Source organism: Mycteria americana, chromosome 27 (genome assembly GCF_035582795.1).
Source record: "Mycteria americana isolate JAX WOST 10 ecotype Jacksonville Zoo and Gardens chromosome 27, USCA_MyAme_1.0, whole genome shotgun sequence".
Taxonomy (NCBI): domain Eukaryota; kingdom Metazoa; phylum Chordata; class Aves; order Ciconiiformes; family Ciconiidae; genus Mycteria; species Mycteria americana.
In genome coordinates, this window is record NC_134391.1 from 2,228,067 (window position 1) to 2,253,149 (window position 25,083).

At 63.1% G+C, this 25,083-nt stretch overlaps 3 protein-coding genes across 20 annotated transcripts; 1 reads left to right on the forward strand and 2 right to left on the reverse strand.

Moving 5' to 3' along the window:
• Positions 1-283: 283 nt before the first annotated feature.
• On the reverse strand, positions 284-9,938 carry TRIM28 (tripartite motif containing 28). Of its 18 annotated transcripts, none has more exons than XM_075525745.1 (19): positions 9,670-9,938; positions 8,290-8,402; positions 8,055-8,187; positions 7,709-7,844; positions 6,577-6,693; positions 6,369-6,483; positions 6,139-6,285; positions 4,970-5,084; positions 4,798-4,898; positions 4,669-4,689; positions 4,425-4,467; positions 4,289-4,328; positions 3,726-3,785; positions 2,857-3,058; positions 2,530-2,783; positions 1,042-1,150; positions 890-964; positions 673-807; positions 285-580 (listed from the first exon to the last, which is right to left on the reverse strand). In XM_075525745.1, exons 1-19 carry the CDS (start codon positions 9,869-9,871, stop codon positions 410-412), a joined length of 2,289 nt encoding a protein of 762 aa, XP_075381860.1. In that variant the 5' UTR covers positions 9,872-9,938; the 3' UTR covers positions 285-409. The 18 variants fall into 18 exon arrangements, with proteins under 18 accessions (XP_075381858.1, XP_075381857.1, XP_075381871.1 ...); XM_075525744.1 differs by having other exon boundaries at positions 4,289-4,331; XM_075525747.1 differs by lacking the exon at positions 4,669-4,689.
• LOC142421194 (uncharacterized) lies at positions 9,870-18,342 on the forward strand. The gene is made up of 8 exons (XM_075525731.1): positions 9,870-10,026; positions 10,964-11,026; positions 11,160-11,214; positions 11,805-12,000; positions 13,070-13,141; positions 14,588-14,671; positions 16,052-16,118; positions 16,614-18,342. Exons 1-8 carry the CDS (start codon positions 9,870-9,872, stop codon positions 17,195-17,197), a joined length of 1,278 nt encoding a protein of 425 aa, XP_075381846.1. The 3' UTR covers positions 17,198-18,342.
• Positions 18,343-18,359: 17 nt separating this feature from the next.
• Positions 18,360-24,133, reverse strand: ZBTB45 (zinc finger and BTB domain containing 45). Its single transcript, XM_075525765.1, has 3 exons — positions 24,047-24,133; positions 20,895-21,958; positions 18,360-19,025 (listed from the first exon to the last, which is right to left on the reverse strand). The coding sequence occupies exons 2-3, from the start codon at positions 21,898-21,900 to the stop codon at positions 18,670-18,672; spliced, it is 1,362 nt and encodes a 453-aa protein (XP_075381880.1). The 5' UTR covers positions 21,901-21,958; positions 24,047-24,133; the 3' UTR covers positions 18,360-18,669.
• Positions 24,134-25,083: the final 950 nt, after the last annotated feature.

Here is a 25,083-nt window from a genome sequence, read left to right on the forward strand (position 1 = left end):
AGTTCCTCCTCCCAGAGCCTCCAGCAGGGCCATACTGGGACCAGTCCCTCCACTCTCAGTGCTGCCAGTCCCCAGTATGGCCAGCACCAAGACAGTAGCTCCCAGTCCGGCACCAGTTTAGCTTGAGCCCCACACCAGCCGCTCCATCCTCATGGGGGGCAAAAGGATGGAAGTGGGGGGGCACCAGGAGGAGACAAAATGGGGGGGCCCAGGGGACGGATCCAGCCCCGAGATGAGGGAGGAGCTCCAGGAGGCCGAGACGATGGCTTTATTTCTCCGAGAGATGCAAATGGGACACCCCCACGGGGGGGGGGACGGGGACAGCCGCCATGAGGGGGTGAGGGGGGGACAGGGACAGCACCACATCCCTGCTCGCGGTCCCTGGGGGCACCGGGGCAGGATCGCGGCATCAGGGCCCCAGGGGGCCGGCGGGGGGGGCCGGCGACCCTTCGGCCTCGTCCAGAGGGATGGCGGGCTCGAGGAGGAGGGCGGAGGAGAACTTGCGGTCACCGAAGGCGGCGCTGAGCCGGGCTTCGAAGAACCGCTGTAGGCCCAGGATGGACTGAACGTCCGCCTTGTCCTGGGGAGGGGGGGGGGGGGGAAACAGGGGTGAGGAGGGGGGGCTGGACCCCCCCCAGCCCCCCAAAAACCCACCCCGGGGGTGCCCCGTACCTCGGTGAGGCGGTTGAACTGCCGGATCATCCTCCAGACGTCGCGGGCGAACTCCTCGGGGCAGCGGTAGTGGGGGGTGAGCTTCTCCTGCAGCTTGGCACGGATGAGGGTCAGGTCGATGGCGTCGTGGCCGGCCTGGGGAGGGGGCGGGAGCGGTGGGGGGTGAGGGATCCCGGCGGGGGGTGAGGGATCCCCTGCCCCACGCCGCGGGACTCACCGGGGAGCTGGAGAGGCGGTGGAGGGGCCGGCAGGGCTCGTGGCAGAGCAGCTCCAGCAGCACGTACTCGCATTTCTGCAGGGATTTAAAGGGATCCCTCGATCCCTTCATGCACCACTGGATCCCCTGATCACCCCCCCCCCCATACCTACCTGCTGGTCCAGGTGGCAGAGTTTGTGGGGCGGCCCCTCCTCAAAGCCGTCGGCGAGGTCCTCGCTGGGGGGGGGCAGGCCCTGGCACAGCAGACACCTCCACTCGGGGCTGCGGGATCGGGTGAGGGGATCGGGTGAGGGGATCGGGTGGTCCCCCTCCTCTCCCAACTTGTTCACTGCAGCACGGGCAGAGCCCCCGGGATTGGGGCCCAGAGCTCCCCAGGCAGCTGGGATCGAGGGGGTGGGGGCAGCCATGGGGCTCAGGGACAGTGGATCCCACAGGGTTTAGATCAGCGGGGGGATTCCCACGCGGATCAGAGCCAGGCAGCAAAGGATCAAGAGGAGGGGGGGTCCGCGATGGAGGGGGGATACCAGCTCCCAAGGGATCAAAAGAGGTCCCAACTGATCCCAGATTGATGTGTGACTCTCCCATGGATCAGGGCAGTAGATCCCCAAGGGATCTGCGTTGCTGTTTAGGCCTCCAGGTCCTTGAGGACCTACAAGGGATCCAGGAGGGTCAGGGATGGAGGAGTAGGGCACCATGGGGCTGGACACCGCAGGTTCCCCCAGGATTTGGGATCAACAGGTAGATCCCAATGCAGATGAGGGCCAGGAGATCCCAGAGGATCTGGGCTTGAGAGGTGGGTCCCTCCACGGATGGCAGAAAGCAGAACCCCAGAGTTCTGTGGTCAACAGCTGGACCTCCACAAGGATTGAGACGGGATCTCCAGGGATCATAGGGCGGTCCCTGTGTCGATCTGAGAGCTGGCCTGGTCCATGGGGTTGGAAAATTCCAGGGAAAAAAAAAAAAAAAAAAAAAAACAAAAAACCCCAAAAACCCAGCAAATCCTGGGGATCCAGTAGCAACCAAGGACTGGAAAACCTGGGTGGCAGCAACTCCCTCGGAGGAAGGATCAGTGGATCCCAAAAGACGCCAACAGATCCCAAGGGAGAGACGTGGACTAGGGTCAAGCAGCTCCCAAAGCCCCAGCAGTGGCCAACGACCTCTGGGTTGGAGAAGAACTGGATCTGGGGTGGGGGGGCAGGGTAGATCCCAGAGGCCAGTGATCACTCAAGGAATCTAGTGGCACCAGAGGATCCCCCCACAAGGAATCAGGAGGCGTGGAAGCAATTCCATCCCCATCCTGGGACAAGGAAGCAAGAGATCCTATGGGAGATGAGTAGATCCTGTGAGAAATCAGCAGACTCCAAAGATCTGGTGGTTCTGGGTGATCCCTGAAGATCCGGGGAGCGGCAGATCCCCAAGATCCTCCACGATGCCATGGGGCAGTAACCCCCAGCAAGGGGGATCCCAGGGGAGAGCAGTAGATCCGGGGGGATCTAGCAGTGCCAGAGGAGCCCTAAGGGGACACGATGGAGCGGCAACCCTCAGGGACGGGAGATCGGTGGATCCCGGGGACGTAGGGGGACCCGGGGAAATGACCAGGGGCAGCAGATCCCAGGCTGCCCAGCGGATCCCAGGCGTACCTGGGGACCTCCTGGAGGGCGGGGAGGTGACAGTCGAGGTGGTAGCAGCGTTCACAACAGTCGCACATCACCACGGCACCGGCCTGGCAGCAGACGCGGCAACAAGAGACCCCGGAGCCGGGGGAGACTCCCGGGGGGGCAGATCCCAGCCCCAGCGAGGGTCCGGAGGGTCCCAGCACCCCGGGGTGCTCGGGAAGCAGCCCCACCGGCTTGGTGTCCTGGGTGTCCCCGATGGCCGCCTCCTGCTGCTCCTCCTGCGAGGGGGGCAAGAGAGGAGTGAGACGGATGGACAGGGAAGGAGGCGAGGACGGACAGAGGGACACCCACCTTGATGGTGAGGGTGACGGGGGGCCGCGGCTGCGCCCCTCGCTCGATGATGATGAGGCTGAAGTCCTCGGCCGAGGTGCCGGGGAAGACGCGGAAGACGGGGGGCTGCGCCGCTCCCGACAGATCCAGGTCCAGCCGCTCCAGGCTGACCCGCGGCACCTTGCGGAGCAGGGCATTCACCGGACCCCCGGCGGGGCGGCTCCTGGGGGACATGGGGGGGTCAGGATTTTGGGGGACCCCCCCCCCAACCCTCCTGGGTAGATTTCCTTGGGGTTTGGGGTGCTGGCAGCCCCTAGTCCCTTCAGGACGGGGGTGCCAACAGGGAGGGCTGCCAGCCACCCTGCAGCACAAAGGGGACAAGGGGCAGGGGGGACCCCAGCCACCCCCTGGCACAGGGGGACAAGACGGGGGGGGGGACCCCAGGAACAGAGTGACAAGGCTCAGGGGAGCATTGGGTACGGGGTGACAAGGGACAGGGGGGTTCTGGTCACCCCCTGGCACACAGGAACCCAGCCACTCCCCGATACAGGGGACAAGAAGCAGGGGACCCCAGGAACAGAGTGACAGGGGACAGGGACATCACAGACAAGGGACCCTCAGGAAGGGGGTGACAAGGGATGGGATTGGCGGGGGGTGGGTCTCACAGTTGCCCCTGGACAGAGGTGGTGGTCAGGGGAGCATTGGGGACAGGGTGACAAGGAACAGGAGGGGTCCCAGTCACCTGTGGGTACCGGGGGACAAGGGCAAGGCGCAAGGGACAGGGTTACCCCAGGCCCGGGGCTCCATCTTCCGCCCCCTCAACTCGCTGTCAGAATGGAGGGGCCCTGACTCCCCCACCCCCCCACCCTCCCTCAGGCCCTCGTCATTACCGCTTAACGAGCAGCTTCTTAACAAACTTCTCCTCCCCAGGAGGATTAACGTGTTTTCTCCTGTATAACAAGATCATCAGGGCACCCTGGGGGGCCCTGGGCAGCCCCCCAAGCCCCAAAATTGTGTTCCTCCCAGCTGGGAGACCTCCCGGGATGGAGCCCCACTACGCAGGGACAATGACAGGGACACAGCGGCCCTGTCCCCTGTCCTCCATGCCTGGGTATGGAGTGATAGGGGACATGGGGGACTGGGGCCACCCCAGGGGATGAGGTGACAAGGGTGGGGGGACCCTGGGTATGGGGTGAGAGGGTGTCCCTGCCACCCCCTGGACATGGGGTGACAAGGCATAGGGTCCCTGGTGCGGGGTGACAAGGAAAGGAGGTCCCACGTAGGGAGTGACAAGGGACAGTGCTGCCTAAGCCACCCCTGGGCACACTGTGACAGGGTCCCAGGTACAGGGTGTCACAGGACAACTATGTGGGGGGGTTCAAAGCCACCCCCCAAAGCACAGGGTGACAAGGGCCAGCAGATCCCCAGGGACAGGGGGTTCTGCCACGCTCACCTCTTCACTCCTGTGACAGCAGCTTCGGGGGGGCTGTTGGCTGCTGAGAAAAAACCCACATCAGGAGCCTTCCTGCCCTCCCTCATCCTCCTCCCACCCCCTCAGGTCGCCCCGTGTCACCCCCCCCCCCACTCACCAAGCTCAGCACCCGCAGCCGTGTCCCCGGGGCTCTCGGCCATCTGTGGGTAAAGGTGGGGGGGGGACAGGTCGGGGCAGCCCAGCCCCTCATCCCCCAGGGGAAACTGAGGCAGGGTGGGCATCCCCAGCTCCCCACAACCACTCTGTGGGATACTGGGGTTCCCCTGCCCCTCCTCAGCCCTGATTTGGGGTCCCACCGGGGGCTGCAGGAGGGGGCCGGGGGCATATTGCCCTTTGCTCACCACCGTGGCTTGCAGGGGGCCCTAGAGAAGAGATTGGGGGGGGGGGTCCATTACCAGGGGGGCACCCACAGGTACGAGACACCCCCCCCCCCCAAAAAAAACCACACACTCCTACCCCCCTGGAGGTACCTGCGAGACGCCCGCGGCAGGGCTGGGGCCGCGGGGGCTGGCAGCCGGCGGCTGGGGGCTGAGGGAGGGCGGGGGGAGGCTCTGCTCCGAGATGATGGTGCCTGCAAGGGGGGCGAGTGGTGTCAGGGGGGGCCCGGGTGTCCCCAGGGGTGTCCCCTCCCCGAGGGCTCACCAAAGCTCTCGGCGCTCTTGGTCCAGGCGTTGAGGTCCCACTGGAACTTCATGTCACCCTGTGGCTCCACGGGGTCCACGATCATCTTGAGGGCGCGGTGGAGCTGGAAGTAGATCTGGGGGGTGCAGGGGAGGGGGGACGGGACGACTCGTCACAACCTGGGGACCTCATGGGGGATGCGCGTGACAGCATCCTAGGGGTGGTTGTCACAACGCGGGAAGCCCAAGGGGAGACGTGGCAGCATCCCAGAGGCACCCATCATATCGTGGGGACCCTGAGGGGACACGTGGCAGCACGCTGGGGACACTTGCCACATCACAGGGACCTCGAGGGGACATGCGGCAGTGTCCCAGGGGCAGCTGTCACAACATGGGGACCCCGAGGGGACACATGGCAGCACCCCAGAGATACCCATCATATCGTGGGGACCCTGAGGGGACACATAGCAGCACCCCAAGGGCACTGGTCACATCATGGTGACCCGAAGGGGACACATGACAGCGCTCTGGTGCACCCACCGTGCCACAAGGACCCCGAGGGGACACATGGCAGCACCCCAGGGGCAGCCATAATGTCACTGGGACCCCGAAGGGACCCGCTGCAGCAGCCATCACACCATGGGAACTGCAATGGGACCCACTGCAGCACCCATGATGTCACAGGGACCCCAAGGGGACCCAACGTGTCACCCGTCACATCACAGGGACTTTGAGACTTGCTGCGGATACCCCCCTGGCAGGGGGGCTCCCATTACAGCATGGGGACCCCCAGGGGACCCCAGCATGCCCCAGGGACCCCACTGCAGCACCCTGGGGACACGCAGCCACAGGGACACGGACGGGGAGGCAGCGGGGGACAGGGGGCACCCTGGGAAGGCTGAGGGGGAGCTGGGGACAAACCACTCCTCGGGAGACAATCTTTTGACCCCGCTTCGTCCCACGTCCCCCCAAAACAGGGGACCCAGAGGAAAGCAGATCCCAAGCTGAGACACAACACAGCTCGGGGCTTGGCTTCACTCTCCAGCACCCGCTTCCCCACCGGTCCCAGAGAACAGAGTCACAGTGACGGGGGAACCGCCGGTCCCCAACTACCCGTCACGGGGTGGTCCCTGCCCAAGGTGAGGGGTTTAGGGGTGTCTGCGAGGGGGTTTTGGCCCCTCGGCATCTCACCAACTTCTTGGAGAGCAGCAGAGCGGTGCTGTTGTCGCTCTCCAGGGCCCAGGAGGCGAAGCGGAGGATGTGCTCCTGGTGCCGCTGCAGCTTGGTCATGGCCCAGTGCTGCCGCTCCAGCTTCTCCTGCTGCCCCTCCGTCACCCTCTGCGAGGAGGGGGACAATGCCACCTCAGGGCAGAGGGACGGTGACAGGAGAAGCGCTGACAATGCATCACCACCCGGCTCACCTGGGCGTCGCTCACCAGCACCTTGCCGCGCTTGTTGAGCTCCTTCATGATCTGGAGGATGGCCATCTTCACGTCCACCTGCACCCGCTTCTGCACGTCCGTCACTTGGCGGATGCTGCCCGCAGGGGAGGGAAGGGGTGAGGGGGGGAAATGCCCCTGTCGGGGGCAGATAATTGCCCCGCGGGGGGGGGGCAAATAGGGCACGTACAAGCTGCGCACTTCCTTGGTGGAGCGCTGCAGGCTGGCGTGTTTGTCGCCCAGGCGCTTCACCAGCGTCGCCAGCATCTTCCGCTGGTTCCTCACCGCATCCTCCAGGAACTGGTATCTGCAAGGGCGGGGAAAAAGGGGGTCGCAACAGGGCTGCGAGCCCCAAAATGCCCTGAGGGGTGCAGCCCCCCACACCAGCGACCCATGGCAGGGGGCCAAAATAGCCCCCACAGAGACCTCTTGACTCCTGGAGCCACTGGAGGAGGGAACCAACTTGAATGAATTAACCCACTCAATTCTTATCTAACTTCCTCGTTAACTTGTTAGGCAATAATCAAGTTAATGTTGGTTAAGGAGCTGGCCGAGCTAACAAACTCGTCAGCCACAAAATGTAAACTTAGTTATTTACTTTAACTGAGTTACATCTTATGCATCAAAAATGCTTTTAACAGAACAAATCAATCAGGTAAGTAACCTAACTAGCTACCTGCTTGGATAATCAGATAATGAATTAGTTATCGATTCAACCAGGAAATTTAACCAGTCTGAGAGCAAAACCAGGCTATTTAAAAAAAAAAAATCAGTTAAAAATCAAGCTAATTGAAATAACTGAGAAGGTAATTAAACTGAGTTTTCACGACTAGCAAATTAGGTATCTCCAATCCCTTAAAACCTAAAAGCAATTTGAGCCCCTCAAACCAACCAGTCTGCTAATTAGCAAAGTAATTAATCAGATAACATACCGATCTGGTTAAAAACAAAAATTAACCAAAATTAACTAATCATCTGCTCAGTCAAGCCCTTCAGTAGTTGGCCAACTAATAACTAATGAGTTTCACTTTTAAAATCAATAACTAATTGAGAAAAATAATTAATCTGCAGGCTAACTTCAGTTCTCTTCCAATAACTAGTTAATCAGTTTAATTAGTTATCTACCTTCTTAGATACCCGTTAAAAACACATTTAAGGTGCTGCAGGTGACCTTTCCAGTCAATAAATAAATTTGATCAGTCATCTGACTTGCCCCAGCTCACTGTTTTTAAGGGATAACAAGCAGGATAACTGATCCAAGCAATAATTAGCCGTGAAAAAATTAATTTCTATTAAATTAATTACTGCCAGTGCCTACTCACTGGTGGTCCTTGTGCGCGTTGAGCTGGCAGTCACGGCAGGTGAGCGTGTCGCACGTGTCGCAGAAGAGCACCAGCGGCTCGTGCTTGTGCACGGAGCAGTACACGGCACGCTCCCCCTCCTTCGCCTTGCCGCTGTCTGTGGGAAACACGGTGTGACACCACCGTGATGTCACCACGATGTCACCAGTACCCAGTGGGACCCGCTGACAGAGTAAGCGTCCCTGCGGGACAGGCACAGCCACCGCGGCGGCACCTCCAGACGTGCCCAGGGATGCGCCAGCCACAAGGTCACCGCCTCAGAAAGGGTGGTGACAAGGACGGTGACAGCGCGGTGACAGGGACGGACCTGCGGCCCGGACCGTGTGGTCCTTGGTGTACTTGACCCGCTGGTGGGCCTCCACACAGGTCTCGCAGAGCGGCTCCGAGCACTCCACGCAGTAGCTGGTGGCCAGCGCGTTGTCCTCGCAGCTGGTGCAGCACTGCGGGACAAGAGACACGGTGTGGGGACACCAGGCCCACCCAGCTGCGGGGAGCTCGCTTCACCCTAATTACTCATTAATTAAGCATTAACGATGCGTTACCTGACTCGACCCCTGGCTGGTGGCAGCCGCCTCGGCCCCGCTGTCCCTCAGGAAGTAGTTCTCCACGACATCCTTCAGGTGACACTGGTGTTTGCAGATGGGGCAGTCGACCACTGCGGGGAGAGGAGTGGTGGGGGGGATGTCAGGGGGAGCCCAGGGTCACCCAAACCCCGGTCACCACTGTTTGTCACTAGAGATTCTCCTCATGGACCCGCACGGTGCCTTGTGCCTGCCAAAAACATGGTGGCTCGTTAGCAGGGTGGGCCGCTAACGGGCTCCGGTGGAGAAGGAAGAAACCAGAAGATCCTGGGTCCTGACGGTGACACGCAGACCTCGGAGACCTCCAAAACTGGAGCCCCACCATGGCCCCAAGGCTGTCCCTGATGTCATCGCAGAGGGGACAGCACCTCAGGGGGTCCCTGCTCCCGAAGCAGGTCCAGCATTGACACAGGTCAGCCATATGGCTTGGTCAGCCAAACTGCCGGGTAGGGAATTTTCTCCCAATATCCACCGCAAACCTCCACGGTTGCTCGGCTCCGTCATCCACCTTCGCAGCAGCCGCTGATTTACCCTTCCTCCTCCTCCTCGCCTCAGGAGGCAGCACAGCAACGGTTGAGATGTTATCTCCCACAGACGGCGGCCAGAGGATGCGGTGCTTTTGATCTCTCCAGAAGCCTCCCCGCCAAGGTGGAGGGGTGTGGAGGTGGCAATGAGGAGCCGCAGCGGTGGCAACCGCCAGGAACGGGGTCAGAGTGTCCCCCCTGGGGTAGGACAACCCCATGGCAGGAAGGACCCAGGGGTCCGGGTGGGGTTGGAGCAGCCGTAGGGCAGCTGGGGGCTGCCTAGTATGACAAACTGGGGGGCGAAGGAGGCTACTGAGCACAGGAGGCTTGGGGAGACCCCACAGACCACTCCACATCCAGCCAAAGCCCCACACACGACGACCCAGGCAGGAAGCTCCTGGAGAAGCTAAGGGCATCGACAGCACCCCAGCTGCTTCACCCACGGGTCCACTTGCACCCCTCAGCAGGGCTCCGATCCCACACCACCCTCAAAACGCCCTCACAGGCGCCCAGGCCCACCCCGATCCCTCTTCACACCCTCACAGGGCTGTTCGTGCCACCCTACCTGCCCGCACGCCCTCCCCGGCCTTGCACACACACACGCACCCCCCTCGTACGGCTCCTGGCCCCGCTGGCGCAGCTCGGCCCCACCCTCCCACCCCGCTACAGCCTTCCACGACCCCCCCTTCCACGGCCTTGCACGCCCCCCCCCCTTTAGCTGGGCCTCACACGGTCCTTCCCCTCCATCGCAGGGCTCCCTCGCCCCCCGTTAACACACCCTAACACCCCCCCCCCCGCTAAGGTGCCCTCGCCTCACCTGGTCCATCCGGGGTGGGGGCGGCGGCAGGGCCCGGCGCGGCCCGCAGGCACTCCCGGCAGACCGAGTGGAGGCAGGGCAGCAGCCGCGGTTCCCGCTCGGCCCTCAGCCGCTCCCGGCAGACGCCGCAACGCTCCAGCAGGTCCAGCGAGTCCGGTCGCTTCCCGGCGGGGCCGGCCGCCTCCACCGCCGGGCCTGACATGGCGGCCGCTGCCCCCCTCAGCCCCCTCACCAGGAGGCTCGCGAGCCCCCCGCCGGCTGCGCGCGCAGGAGCCACCTCCTCCTCCGGGAGCAGCCAGTCAGCGCCCGCCGTGCGCCGAGGAGGCGGGCACTACATGAGATTGACAGGGCGGAAAGGCAATGGGAGGTGCAGGCGGAGGGGGAAGGCGGGACCAGCAGCGAGAGAGGGGCGGGAAGGAGCCGCCGGCACGTGAGCGGCGCGGGGGTGGAGTTAAAGGGGACGGACCAATCACCTCACTCAGTGGGTGGAGTCCACACCTTATTAAGCCAATAGGCATCTGGAGAGCGCGGACTGACAGCTCATGGATCTAATCCGCTTCTTCCAAGCGTTCCACCCCCAAGGTGGGAGGGCGAATGTGGTCTGGAAGCCGAGAGGGCGTGCAGGCGCTGGACCAACCAGCGGTCGAATCAGCCAGGAAAGGCGGTGACTTTTAAGATGGACGTTGCGCTTAGCCAATCGGCATCCACACTGCTCGGGGAGGCGGGGAAGAGGCTCTGATCGACATCTCAGCGAACCAATCACCTTTGCAAGTACCTCAGCATCCCTAGAGCCGGTCCGGAGTCACTCCGGTTCGGCTGAGGTGCGCGGGGGTACGGGTGGGAGCCCCGGGGGAGGGAGGAGGCCCCCACCCCGGGGGTCTCAGGGCAAGACTGGGATGGGGGAAGGATGCAGAGCGGGTATCAATGGCGGCCCAGGGCTGGGCCTGGGTGTGGGCCCAGAGGGGGATGTGGGTCTGGCCTTGGGCTGGTCCTGGATGCGGCCCTGGGCTTGGGTCTGGGCCTGGGTGTGGGTGCAGGCCCGGGGCAAGGCCCAACTCTGAGCATGGTTATGCCAGGGCTTGGCTGTCAGCCTGGGGCTGGACTGGGGCCTAAGCTCAGCCCTGGCTCTGGGCAAGGACCCGCTCAAGGGCTGGTCTTGGGCCGGGGCCGAGGCCCAGGTTTAAGGCTGGTTGTGGGCGAGGGCCTAAGGCCAGCACCTGGCTCTAGGTTGTGGTGTGAGCCAGACCTGGGCCCGAGTCCCTGGTGTCACCCCGAAATCACCCCCCTCCCTCAGAGCTAGCCCTCAACCATGCCAGGACCAGCCTGGACAGCCCCGATTCGGCTCCCTCAGCCCCCCGTCCTGCCCCGGCAACCCCATCCGACACCCCCTGTGCTACCCCCAAGCCTCCTGCGCTTCCCTCCACCCACCCATCTCATTCCGCCCCATGTTTTTGCTTCTCAGTCAGTTTAACGCCTGATTTCACCCCCAGAGGAGAAACCTGAGAGTCTCCAAAGGGGCTTTGAGGTCCCCAGAGCCACGTGCAAGTGAGTAAAACCACCTTAAAAATACTTAATCTCGCCACCGGAGAGGATGATTTAAAGCCAAAGCTGGGGTAAAGTTGCTGGGAGGGGTCGTAAAAGTGTTTGGGGGGGCCCAGGGCGGCGGATTGGGGGCAAACTGGGCCAAACTGGGGCTCCCTTCACTACCCATGGGGGTAAATATCTGCCATCCCCTCCCAAAAGCACCCAAATTTTGGCCTGTTTAATGACCCGCCGGTAGGGTTGGGGGGAGCCCCAAAACTGAGGGGGTGACTGGACCCACCCCGACACAAGATGGGGTCTGTCTGAATCCCTTCCCCCATGCCTAGTTTGGGGGGGTTCTACTCCCCAATTCCCAGTTTGGGTGCTTCTCCCCTCCCTCATTCCCAGTTGGGGTGCTTCTCCCCTCCTCCATTCCCAGTTTGAGGGGGGGTTCCTCTCCTTCATTCCCAGTTTGGGAAGGGTTTCACTCTTCCCAACTCCCAGTTTGGGGGGGGGCGGGGGGGGGCGGGTCCCTGCTCACACCCCCTCTACCTTTCCCAGTTTGGGAGCCTCTCTCCCAGTTTGGGGGCTTCCTGCCTGTCCCCTATCCCCAGTCCATGGAGAGGGGGGTCTCCTCCTCCTCACCCCACCGTGGGGGCCCTCTTGGGTGTCCCCGGGGCCCGTGTCATGTGTCACCCATGGGTGTCCTCACCCTGCACCAATGGGGATCTGGCACCCAACTGGGATCTACTGGGGGAGGATGGGGGACCCCTGTGGGTGCTGAGCCACTGCGTCACCTCCCGCCGTGGGGTGAGGACACCCACGTGGGTGTCCTCGGCACGGTGACACCCCTCCTAGGTGTCCCCAGAGTGGTGACACGTCCCGGGGATGGGGACATCCCTCCTGGGTGTCGCTGGGGTGCTGGCACCCACATGCGGTGGGGACACCCACGACAGGGCCCTGGTACAGACCCCGCGGGGGGGGGGGCGGGGCCCCCCCGGTACCGCCCCTCCGGTACCGCCCGTCCCCCCCCCCCCCGTTCGGCCCCCCGGTGCCGCCCCGGCCCCCTCGGCTCCCCCCGGGCCCCCCGGCTCTCCCGGTCCCTCCTTGGTGCCTCCCGGTGCCCCCGGTACGGGCGGGGCGCGCCCCCCCCCCCCCCCCCCTTTTCCGCTGCTCCCGCCAGCTCGGCCCGACTCGGGGCAGGGCCCGCCCGAGGTACTGGGACGGGGGGGAGGGGACGGGACACACTGGGAGAGATGGGAGGGACTGGGAGCACTAAGGGGGCACTGGGAGAGCTGGGGAGGCTGGGGGGGTGGACACTGGGGGGGACCGGGGGTTACTGGGAACACTGGAGGGGGACTGGGAGTGCTGGGGGGCAGAACTGGGAGCACTGGGGAGGGACTGGGAGAGCTGGGGAGGCTGGGATGGTGGACGCTGCGGGGCACCAGGGAGTTACTGGGCATGCTGGAGGGCAGAACTGGGAGCACTGGGGAGGGACTGGGAGCACTAAGAGGGCACTGGGAATGCTGGGAGGGTACTGGGAGCGCTGTAGTGAACTGGGAGCACTGAGGAGGCCAGCAAGGGGGTTACCGGGAGCACTAGGAGCCCCGGGGCAGAGTTACTGGGAGCACTGGGAAGGTCGACTGGGGGAAACTAAGAGCGCTGGGATGTTACTGGGAGCACTTGGGAGGCCCTGGGGGTTACTGGGAACACTGGGGGGAGTCACAGGAAGCACTGGGAGGTACTGGGAGCGCTGGGGATCCTGGGAGAGCACTGGTTTTACTGGGAACGCTGGGAGGGCACTGGTGGTTACTGGGGGCATTACTGGGAGGGCCCCGGGGGGCACTGGGAGCACTGGCTGACGGTGGTGTCCCCGCAGGCGCCATGTTCCTGGCCGAGGGCCCCCGGGCGCTGGCGGCCCTGGGACAGCGTCCCCCCCACGTCCCCCCCGGTGAGCACCCCGTGTCCCCTCGGGTCCCCCCGTGTCCCCCTCCGTGTCCCCAGGTCCCTCAATGTCCCCTGGGTCCCCTCCATGTCCCCTGCAGGTCCTCGTGTCCCCCTCAAGGTCCCCCCTGTGTCCCCCTCCGTGTCCCCAGGTCCCTCAATGTCCCCTGGGTCCCCTCCATGTCCCCTGCAGGTCCTCGTGTCCCCCTCAAGGTCCCCCCGTGTCCCTCGGTGTCCCCCCATGTGCCCTCGTGTCCCCCCAAGTGCCTCCAGTCCCCCCATGTCCCTCAGTGTCCCCTGGGATCTCCTTGTGTCCCCACCATGTCTCTCTGTGTGTCCCCAGGTCCCTCCACATCCCCTTGGTGTCCCCTTGTGCGTCCCCTTGTGTCCCCACCATGTCCCCATCACGTCCCCCACGTGTCCTCGGGTCTCTCAAAGTCCCTTCATGTCCCCATACGTCATCACGTCTCCACCTTGTCTCTCCCCAGATCCCCCGCGTCCCCATGTCCTCTCATGTCCCCCCGCATGTCACGCCAGGTGTCCCCCCACATCCCCTGTGACTCTGTGTGTCCCTCCGTGACCCCGTGTCCCCAGGTCACACCATGTGTCCCCTCACGTCGCACTGTGTCCTCTGTGTCCCCGTGTCTCACATGTATCTCCCCCATGTTCCTCCACTTGTCCCCCTTGTCACACCACATGTCCCCCCATGTCACCATGTCAATGTCCCCCATGTCCCTTCATGTGTCCCCCCATATCCCCATGTCACTCTGAATGTCCCCCATGTCCCTTCACGTGTCCCCCACGTCCCCATGTCACTCCGAATGTCCCCTACCTCTCTCCACATGTCCCCCATGTCACTCCGTGTGTGTCCCCATGTCCTCATGTCACTCCACATGTCCCCCATATCACACTGCATGTCCCCTCACATCCCCATGTCACTCCAAATGTCCCCCATGTCCCTTTACATGTCCCCCATGTCACACCGCATGTGTCCCCATGTCACTCTGAATGTCCCTCATGTCCCTTTACATGTCCCCCATGTCACACCGCATGTGTCCCCATGTCACTCCAAATGTCCCCCATGTCCCTTTACATGTCCCCCATGTCACACCGCATGTGTCCCCATGTCCTCATGTCCCTCCAAATGTCCCCCATGTCCCTTCACGTCTCCCATGTCACACCGTGTGTCCCCCCACATCCCCATGTCACTCTTGAATGTCCCCCGTGTCCCTCCACGTGCCCCCCATGTCACACCGCGTGTCCCCCCACATCCCCATCTCACTCCAAATGTCCCCCACGTCACTCTGCATGTGTGTCCCTGTGTCACTTCAAATGTCCCCATCTCTGTGTGTCCTCCCACATCCCCACGTCCCTCCGCGTGTCCCCCATGTCCCTCTGCATGTCCCCAGCGTCCCCACACACCCCCCCCCCTCACTCTCCCCTCTCTCCACAGCCCCCGGCCCTGCCAACCCTCCGCGACTGTCCCCGGTCCCCACGTCCCCGCTGGCACCAGGGGCCCAGCGCTGCGGCGACGGCGGTAAGACTTTCGGCGCTCGTCACCCACCGGCGAGGACACAAGTAGCCCTCGGGGACACCGAAACGGGTGCCGGGTGTCACCAAATCTGCCTCTGGGCAACCCTGTGGCCACCAAAACACAAGAGATTGGAGAATGCCCTTAACTCTGCCCGTCACCGAGGGGATGTTGGGGAGCCACCACCAGCGCTCTGGCCTCGTCACCCACCGGTGGGGACACAAGTAGCCCTCGGGGACACCAAAATGGCTGCCGGGTGTCATCGAATCTGCCTCCAGGAGCCCCAAAGGACCCCAAAATATGGACGTCGGGAATCCCCTTAACTCTGTTCGTCACCGTGGGGACCTCGGGGAGCCACCGCCAGCGCTCCGGCCTTGTTACCCACCAGCGGGGACGTGAGTCACCTCAGGGACACCCCAAGCTCAGCTCCGGACACCCCGCCCCGGCTCTGGACCCTCAAGCCCCCACCCTTGGGCTCAAGACCCTGGAGCCCCCACCCTTGGGCTCTGTCTCCCCAAATTCGGCTCTGGACGCTCCCCTGCAGCCTCTGGGACCTGGAGACCCCCCCCCGTCCCCTTAACTCTGCCCCTCGGGGCCCCCCGCAGCCCTTGGGTGAAGCCGCAAAATGGGGCAAAAACCTGCCGAAATGGGGAAAACTGCCCCCACCCCAAAATACGATGCAGGGCCCCGCCGGGGGGGGGAGTCGGGGCAGGACGGCGCGGAAGGAGTTAACACCATCGAGTTGCGGTCCTCCGAGCGGCCCGGAGCGGCCCCTAGCGGTGCCCGAGCGCTTCCGGGGGCGCGGGGAGGTGGCGGCGGCGGCTCCGCGGCGGTTAGGTGAGGTGGGGGCGGGGGGGGGACGGGGACACCGGGGGGCACCCCGTGGAAGGACACCCCGGGACCGGCCCGGAGCCCACCTGGACCCCCCAGTGTCGCCCCCCCACCCAAGTCCCGACCCCCCCTCGGTGTCGCCCCCCCGTCCCCGGTGCCCTTCCCACGTCCGGTGGCCCCTCCCGGGCTCCCCCCGGTCCCGGGACACCCCTCCCAGTGAGCCCCCGATGCCGCCCCGGTCTACTCTCCACGCTCACCCCTTTTGGGGTCCCCCCCCTCCCGGTCTGGAGGTCCCCCACGTCCCCCCTTCACCCTCGGTGTACCCCCGTAGTCAGTGCCCCCCCCCCCCGTACCCCCCCAAGATCCCCCTTGTCCCACCTCCACCTCTGTCCCCCCCCAGGACCCCTCCCGGGTGCCCCCCCAGCACATCCAGGGCACCCCCCAGTCTCTCTAGCCCTGGCAGAGGGTGGCCCCCCCTGCGTTCCCACCCCGGATGCCTGGGTCCTCTTTTGGGGGGAGGTGGGTGCTGACCCCCCACCCCGCGTCTCCCCACAGGCCATGGAGCAGCCAGAGGAGCCGCCCGGCGACAGGGACGGGGGGACGGTACCCGGCACCCACGGAGGTGAGCCCTGCCCAGGAGGGGGTGCAGGGGGGGCACCGCAAAGCATCATGGGACAGCGGAGGGGTCCAACGTTGACCAAAGCAGGTCCATCTCATCCAGGTTCCTCGTGGGTCCCCCCAGTGAAGTCTGAGGACCTCCAAGGATGGAGACCCACCACGTCCTTGGGTCTCTTCCCCAGCTCCGTCCCACCAGGGTGGGACACACATACATGGGACCTCTGAGGGGTCCTTGCTCCAACCCAACCCAGGTCCATCCCTGACCTCCATGTTCCTCCTGGTCATCTCCAAATGAGATTTGGGTCTGAGAGGGCACCCTATGGCTTGGGAGGCAATATGGGAGATCCGGGGGGCAGTGAGGGAGATCAAGGGGTGATCTGGGAGATCTGAGGTGATCTGGGAATTCTGAGGATCAATTTGGGATACTGGGGGCAATTAAGAAGCTCAGGGAGGGCAATTAGGGATCCCTATGGTGACGCCCATCTCCATGTCCCCACAGCCACCATGAAGTCCCCAGAGACGGACACCCCCGAGAGCCTGGTGACGTCGCCACCGCTGCCCCCGTCACCCGCCCTGGGCTGGCCCTGGGGACTGCCCCCCACACCCCCCCCGGGTACCCGGAAACCCTACAAGTGCACCGAATGCGGCAAGGCCTTTGGGCAGAGCTCGCACCTGATGCGGCACCTGGGCACCCACACGGGCGAGAAGCCCTACAAGTGCGGCGCCTGCGCCAAGAGCTTCACCCAGAACTCCAACCTCCTGCAGCACCAGCGCACCCACACCGGCGAGAAACCCTACGAGTGCAGCGCCTGCGGCAAACGTTTCGGCTGGAGCTCCAACCTCAGCCAGCACCGCCGTCTCCACAGCGGCCAAAAACCCTTCCAGTGCGGCCAGTGCGGCAAATGCTTCGGTGAGAGCGCCCGTCTGCTCGAGCACCAGCGCACCCACACCGGCGAGAAGCCCTACCACTGTCCCGATTGCCCCAAGACCTTCAGCCGCGGCTCCCACCTCGCTCGCCACCGCCGCCTCCATGCAGCTGAGAGGGGACCCACTCCGGCCCTGGCGATGCACCGGCGGCTCTGAGGGGCTCCCCAAGGAGAAGGGAGGAGGTGGCGGAGCAGACGATGGTGCTTCTGTGGTGACCATGGGGATGCGGTTTGATCTGCTGGTGCCCATCGTCAACAGAAAGATTCATGGAGAACCCATGACATGGTCAACGGCTGCTACAGCCCTTCTGTGGTGGCCGTGGGGACGTGGTTTGGCCCCGTTGGCGCCTACCATCAATGCAAAGACTTTGGGAAGATCTAGGATGTGGCCAGTGGTTGTTACAGCTGTTCTGTGATGGCCGCGTGCCCGTGGGTTGGCCCTATCGGCACCCGTCATCAACACAAAGACTGCAGTAGGAGCCATGACATGGCCAGCGGCTGCTACAGTCCTTCCGTGGTGGCCACGGGGACGTAGTTTGGCCCACTGGCACTCATTATCAATGTAAACGACTTGGGGAGGACCCACGATGTGGCCAGTGACTCTATGACCCTTCTGTGGTGGCCATGGGGACATGGTTTGGCTCCATCAACGCCCATTGTTGGCTTGTGGGGAACCCGTGTAGGCGAAAAGCCATGGGACTGGGGACAAACGTGGACGCAAAGAGTTGGGGAGGACTCATGATGTGGCCAACGGCTACTGCAGCCCTTCTGTGGTAGCCATGGGGATGTGGTTTGGCCTTTTTGGTGCCAATCACCAATGCAAAGGCTTGGGAAGGGTCCATGACACGGCCAGTGGCTACTACAGCCCTTCTGTGGTGGCCACAGAGATGTGGTTTGGCTCCACTGGTGCCCATTGTCAAGACAAAGACTTGGGGAGGGCCCATGATGTGACCAATGGGGATATGGGTTTGCCCCACTGGTGCCTCCCATTGGCTTGTGGAGAAGCCACGTGGGCAAAAAGAGATGACGTTGGGGCTGAAGGTGGACACAAAGACTCAGGGGTGACCCATGACATGGCCCAATGGCTACTACAGCTTGTCTGTGGTGGCCACGGGGATGTAGTTTGGTCCCATTGGCACCCGTCATCATCACAAAGACTTGGGAAGTCCCATGATGTGGCCAACAGGCTACCATGGTCCTTTCCGTGGTGGCCACATGCTTACGATTGGCACCCACTATTCAGTAGGTGAGATGTCACGTGGGCAAGCAGTGAGGAGGGGGGGAATTTTTAGGGAAAAAAATTGCAATAACAGCACTAAAACGGTCTTTAAAGCCCGTGTGTTGATTTTCACCACCCGCCGGTGCCTCCAAGTCTGTTTAACCGCCCCCACTGCCGCGGTTTGGGGGGACGGAAACCACATCGCCAGGAGGGGACAAGTGGGTCGGACCCCATCTCCCTCCATCTGTCCATCCAGGGCATCAAATCCATGGCTGGGGTGAGGTCAAAGTCCTCCAGGTTTCACCCTGGGGTGCTCAAACAGCCCTGGGGGCTCATCCATGGGCACGGGGGAGCCCCAAAGCCCACCCCTGAGGCAGTTCGGGGGTGACAGAGACCCCCACGGGGCCCCCTTATGCCGTGTGAGTGGGGCCGGCACCCGCAGCCTCGGTGCCTGGCCACGTTGTCAGCCCGGCTTCAGGTGGTGGCGGCCCTGGCGGTGGTCCCGGCGGTGGCACGGGGTGGGTGGCAGCGGCGTGGCGCTCAAGGAGGGTGCGGTGGGAAAAGCCCTTGGTGCAGAGGCGGCACTGGAAGCGCTCGGGGCGGTGGGTGCGCATGTGGACGTTGAGGGAGCTCTTCTGGGTGAAGCGTTTGCAGCAGACACCGCACTGGAAGGCGCGGACACCCGTGTGGGTCACCATGTGCTTCAGCAGGTAGTCACGGAGTGAGAAGGAGCGCCAGCAGATGGAGCACTGGTGGGGCTTCTCGCCTACAGAGAGACAACCATGGGTCAGCTTGGATCAATATGGGTCAACACGGATCGATACGGGTCAACACGGATCAACGTGGGTCAACATGGATCAATAGGGGTCAACATGGAGCAACACGGAGCAACTCAAGTTGACAGGGTCAACATGAGTCAACATGGATCAGTACAGGTCAGCATGGATCAACATGGAGCAACACAAGTTGACAGGGTCAACATGGAGCAACACAGGTTGACAGGGGTCAACATGGGTCAACATGGACCAATACAGGTCAACGTGGAGCAACACAGGTTGACAGGGGTCAACATGGACCAATACAGGTCAACGTGGAGCAACACAGGTTGACAGGGGTCAACATGGACCAATACAGGTCAACATGGAGCAACACAGGTTGACAGGGGTCAACATGGACCAATACAGGTCAATGTGGAGCAACATGGACCAATACAGGTCAACGTGGAGCAACACAGGTTGACAGGGGTCAACATGGAGCAACACAAGTTAATGGGTGAACATGGGTCAACACAGGTCAACATGGAGTGACATGGGTCAACATGAGCCAACACAGATCAACACAAGTCAATGGATCAACATGGGTCAAAAGGGAGTGACGTGCATCGATGAGGGTCAACACAAGTCAACATGGGTCAACACAGGTCAACATGGGTCAACGCAGGTCATCATGGGTCAACACAGGTAACATGGAGCAACATGGGTGAACATGGACCAACATAGGTCAACACAGGTCAACATGGGTCAACACAGACCAACACGGGTCAACATGGTTCCACTGGTGAGCATGGATCAACATGGGTCAGCACAGGTCAACATGGGTCAACAGATCAACACAAGTCAACGTGGAGCACCACAGATCAACATGGGGCAGCATGGATCCACAGGTGAAGATGGATTAACATGGGTCAACAGATCAACCTGGGTCAAAATGGAGCAACACAGAACGACATGGGTCACCGGATTAACAAAGCAACATGGGTCAACACAGATTGGCATGGGTCACCACTGATCAACACGGGTCAAAATGGGTCAACACAGGTCAACATGGGTGAACACAGGTCAACGCTGGATCAACGTGGGTCAACACAGAGTGACACGGGACATCATGGATCCACAGAGGTCTACATGGGTCAAAACGGAGCAACGTGGAGTGACATGGGTCAACATAGATCACTAGGGGTCAACATGGATCAACACAGGTCAACATGGATCAACACTGGTCAGCACAGGTCAACAGGGGTCAACGGGGGTCAACACGGACTGATGTGGGTCACCACATAGTGACACGGGTCAACATGAGTCAACACAGTGACACGGGTCAACACTGATCAACGTGGAGCAACGCAGGTCAACATGGATCAAGAGAGAGCAACATGTGTTGACATGGACTGACACGGAGCGACAGGGGTCGACACGGGTCAACACAGACTGACGTGGGTCACCACGTAGCGACACGGTCAACGCGGTGACACGGCTCAACGCTGATCACGCGGAGCAACGCACGTCAACATGGAGCAACACAGAGCAACATGTGTTGACATGGATTGACGTGGAGTAACACGGGTCAACACAGGTCAACGTGGGTCCCCGCTACATCCCTGTCCCCATCCTTCCACACCCCCATCCCCCAACGTCACCATCCCCATCCCAACGTCCCCGTCCCCCCACGTCCCCGCTCCCTCACTGCACCATCCCCCTCGCCCCACGTCCTTGTCCCCCCAACATCTCCCCACCCTTCCACGTCCCCACCTCCCCCCACCCTCACCGTCCCCATTGCATCCCCCACAAGGGACCCCGGGGAGCTGGGTGGGCCCCGTGTCCCCCCCCACCGTGTCCCCACCCCGATGTCCCCTCACCGGAGTGGATGAACATGTGTTTGGTGTAGTTCTTGCGGGAGCTGAAGGTCTTCTGGCAGTGGCCGCACTGGTAGGAGGGCTCGGGGCACCGCGAGGGGCCGGGCTGGGGCACCTCGGGGGCCGGGGGGACGCCCCCCCCGCTCAGCCCCCCCTCCGCGCCCCCCTCGTAGAGCGGCGGCGGCGGCGGCGGCGGCGCGAAGCCAAAACCGTTGCCCCCCGTCACCGCCTTGGCCCCGAACGCCGGCGCCCGGCCCAGCGCCTCCAGGCTGCAGTCGGGCCCGAACTTGCCGCCCTCCTCGCCGGGCCAGGGGGGCAGGAAGGCGTCGGTGAAGACCTCGGGGGCGCCGAAAAATGGGGGCTCCTCAGCGGCGAAGGGCAGGGGGGCGAAGCCTTCCTCACCGCCCGCGGTGCCCCCCCCTTCCTCCTCCTCCTCTTCCTCCTCCTTGACCGGCAGCTGGAGCCGCAGCGGTTGGCGCTGCTTGCGGCTGTGGCAGCTCGGCGCCGGCTCGGCTGGACCGAAGCGGACGTCGGGCTCCGGCGGTGCCGGCACCGGCAGAGGCTTGTGGCGGGGGTCGGCGGGCGCCGGGGCGGCCTCGGGGCGGGGCGGGCGGGCGGGGGGCAGCGCCTTGGGACCGCGGCTCTGGGAGATGATCTGGGTGCACTCGTCGATGACCGTCTTGATCTGGAGGATGGAGGCGGCGGTGAGGATCTGGAGAGCTTCCGACTGGGCCACCACCAAGCAACCGCTGTACATGAACTCCACCAGCTGCCGCACGGCTCCGCTGGGGACGACGGGTGGCACCTCGATGGCCGAGTGACCCAACAGCAGCTTGTCGTGGAAGAAGGGGCTGCCGGCGGCCAGGACGCAGCGGTGGGCCCGTAGGGTGGCCTCCCGGATGCGAACGGTCACGTCGCAGAAGTGGCCGCCCAAGCGTTGCCCGTTGAGGGTCTCCAGGAGCGAGCGGCTGAAGTTCTGGAGGTGGATGTAGTGGACCGCCTCCGCCATGGCCGCGGGGACGGGCGCTGGCGGGGACCGGGGGGTTGTCGGTGAGGTCTGGAGATACCTGAGAGAAGAGCAACAGGGTTTGGGGACGTCATATGGGGTGTCACCAGGGGCTGGGAACATCAACATGGTGTGGAGAAGCCACGAAGGCATCACCAAGGGCTGGGGACACCTTATGAGACATCACCATGGGCTGGGGACATCAATGTGGTACGGAGAAGCCACCAGGGCATCACCAGGGGCTAAGGACATCAACGTGGTGTGGAGAAGACACCAGGGCATCATGAGGGTCTTGGGACAACACTGAGGACATCTCGGGGGGGGGGGGGTGTTTAAGGACACATCTGGGGACATCAACACGGTGTGGAGAAGACACCTTATGGGATGTCACCATGGGCTGGGGACATCAACATGGTGTGGAGATGCCACCAGGGCATGACCAGGATCATGGGACACCACTGAGGACATCTCTGGGGGGTTAAGGACACTGCTGGGGACATCAATGTGGTGTAGAGAAGACACCTTATGGGATGTCGCCATGGGCTGGGGACATGAACGTGGTGTGGAGAAGTCACCAGGGCACCACCAGGGGCTGGGGACACCTTATGGGACGTCACCATGGGCTGGGGACATGAACGTGGTGTGGAGAAGACACCAGGGCACCACCAGGGGCTGGGGACACCTTATGGGACGTCACCATGGGCTGGGGACATCAACGTGGTGTGGAGATGCCACCAGGGCATGACCAGGATCATGGGACACCACTGAGGACATCTCCGGGGGGGTTAAGGACACAGCTGGGGCCATCAACGTGGTGTAGAGAAGACACCTTATGGGATGTCACCATGGGCTGGGGACATCAACGTGGTGTGGAGATGCCACCAGGGCACCACCGGGGCTGGGGACACCTTATGGGACGTCACCATGGGCTGGGGACATTAACGTGGGGTAGAGAAGCCACCAGGGCAACACCAGGATCATGGGACACCACTGAGCACATCTCCGGGGGGGTTAAGGACACAGCTGGGGCCATCAACGTGGTGTGGAGATGCCACCAGGGCACCACCAGGGGCTGGGGACACCTTATGGGACGTCACCATGGGCTGGGGACATCAACATGGTGTGGAGATGCCACCAGGGCATGACCAGGATCATGGGACACCACTGAGGACATCTCCGGGGGGTTAAGGACACAGCTGGGGCCATCAACGTGGTGTAGAGAAGACACCTTATGGGATGTCACCATGGGCTGGGGACATCAACGTGGTGTGGAGATGCCACCAGGGCAACACCAGGATCATGGGACACCACTGAGGACATCTCCGGGGGGGTTAAGGACACAGCTGGGGCCATCAACGTGGTGTAGAGAAGACACCTTATGGGATGTCACCATGGGCTGGGGACATCAACGTGGTGTGGAGATGCCACCAGGGCAACACCAGGATCATGGGACACCACTGAGGACATCTCCGGGGGGTTAAGGACACAGCTGGGGACATCAACGTGGTGTAGAGAAGACACCTTATGGGATGTCACCATGGGCTGGGGCCATCAACATGGTGTGGAGATGCCACCAGGGCATGACCAGGATCATGGGACACCACTGAGGACATCTCCGGGGGGTTAAGGACACAGCTGGGGCCATCAACGTGGTGTAGAGAAGACACCTTATGGGATGTCACCATGGGCTGGGGACATGAACGTGGTGTGGAGATGCCACCAGGGCACCACCGGGGCTGGGGACACCTTATGGGACGTCACCATGGGCTGGGGACAGGGTTGGGGACATTGGCAGGGGCTGGGGACACCTTAGGGGACGTCACTGGGGGCTGGGAAGACCCGGTGGGGTGTCACCAGGGGCTGGGGACATCGACGTGGGGGTGGGGAAGCCAGCGGGACGTCACCAGGGGCCGGGGGACACCTTGTGGGACGTCACCGGCTGCCGGGGAGAGCGCTGATGACATCACGGGGGCTTGGGGACGCCTGACAGGGCGTCACCAGGGGCCGGGGACACCTCACGGGACGTCACCGGCGCGTGGCGACACCCGGGGGACATCCCCCACCCCACCCCCCGCCCGAGGGCCCAGGCGTCCGGCCCCTCCCCCCCCAAGGGACCCGGGGGGCGGGGCGGGGGCGGGGCCGCACTCACCTCCGCGCCCGCCGGAACCGCCGCCGGCCCCGACACCCGGAAGCGCCTTCGCCGCCGCTTCCGGCAGCCCGGCGCGTCACTTCCGGGGCCGCGCGCCCGGAGGGCCCGGAGCGGAAGTGAGCGGAGACCATAGAGAGGGACGCGGCGCGGTCCTCCCGCCGCCCCCGTACCATAGAGACGGGGCGGGAGCGGCCCGGCCCCTGCCGGGACCCGGAGGCGGCCCGCGGGGGTCTGCAGGGCCGCCGGCCCCTATAGACCCCCATAGGGACCCCCCTGGGGCCGGTATCCCCCATAGGGACCCCCATAGTGCTACAACACCCTACAGACCCCATAGGGACCCCCGTAGGGTTGGGAGCCCCTATAGACCTCCATAAGGACCCCCACAGTGTACGAGTGCCTATAGACCCCCATAGGGACCCCCGCAGGGCTGGGATCCCTATAGACGCCCATCAGGACCCCCACTGGGCTGCAGTCCCCTATAGACGCCCATGGGGACTCCCATACAGTCTGAAGCTCTATAGGACCCCATAGGGACCCCCATAGGTACTGCATAAGGCTGCAGTGCCCTATAGACTCCCATAGGGCCACGATCCTCTATAGACCCCCAGAAGGGCCCCCATAGGGTCACAGTCCTCTATAGACCCCCAGACGGGTCCCCATAGGGGCCAGGATCCCCTAAGACCCCTATAGATCCTGGGTGCCTTATAGATCCCCATGGCATTCCCCATAGGTCTAGGATCCCCTATGGAGCCCCATAGGAATCCCTGTAGAGCCTGGCCCTCCTATAGAACTGCATAGGGGCCTTCATGCCCTATAGACCCCCTTCAGTATCCCCCATAGGGCTGTGATTCCCTCTAGACCCCTATAGATCCTGGACGACTTCTAGATCTAGATCTATAGGGCCCAGGTGCCCTGTAGGTCCCCATAAGGATCCCCACAGGGCCTGGACCCTCTGTAGACCCCTCGATCACTTATAGATCCCCATGCTGATCCATACAGGGTCTGGATTCCCTACAGATCCCCATAGGGCCTAGATC

Excerpts from the sequence above, each read along its gene's own strand:
- LOC142421194 (XM_075525731.1), top strand. The coding sequence starts at position 9,870 with ATGGCGGCCGCTGCCCCCCTCAGCCCCCTCACCAGGAGGCTCGCGAGC. Across the intron at positions 11,215-11,804 it reads GTCCCCAGAGCCACGTGCAA|TCCATGGAGAGGGGGGTCTC; the intron begins GTGAGTAAAACC and ends CCCTATCCCCAG. Across the intron at positions 12,001-13,069 it reads GCGTCACCTCCCGCCGTGGG|GCGCCATGTTCCTGGCCGAG; the intron begins GTGAGGACACCC and ends GTGTCCCCGCAG.
- TRIM28 (XM_075525737.1), bottom strand. The coding sequence starts at position 9,871 with ATGTCAGGCCCGGCGGTGGAGGCGGCCGGCCCCGCCGGGAAGCGACCG. Across the intron at positions 2,784-2,856 it reads CCGTCACCCTCACCATCAAG|GAGGAGCAGCAGGAGGCGGC; the intron begins GTGGGTGTCCCT and ends CCCCCCTCGCAG. Across the intron at positions 1,151-2,529 it reads GCCCTCCAGGAGGTCCCCAG|CCCCGAGTGGAGGTGTCTGC; the intron begins GTACGCCTGGGA and ends CCGATCCCGCAG.
- ZBTB45 (XM_075525765.1), bottom strand. The coding sequence starts at position 21,900 with ATGGCGGAGGCGGTCCACTACATCCACCTCCAGAACTTCAGCCGCTCG. Across the intron at positions 19,026-20,894 it reads ACACATGTTCATCCACTCCG|GCGAGAAGCCCCACCAGTGC; the intron begins GTGAGGGGACAT and ends GTCTCTCTGTAG.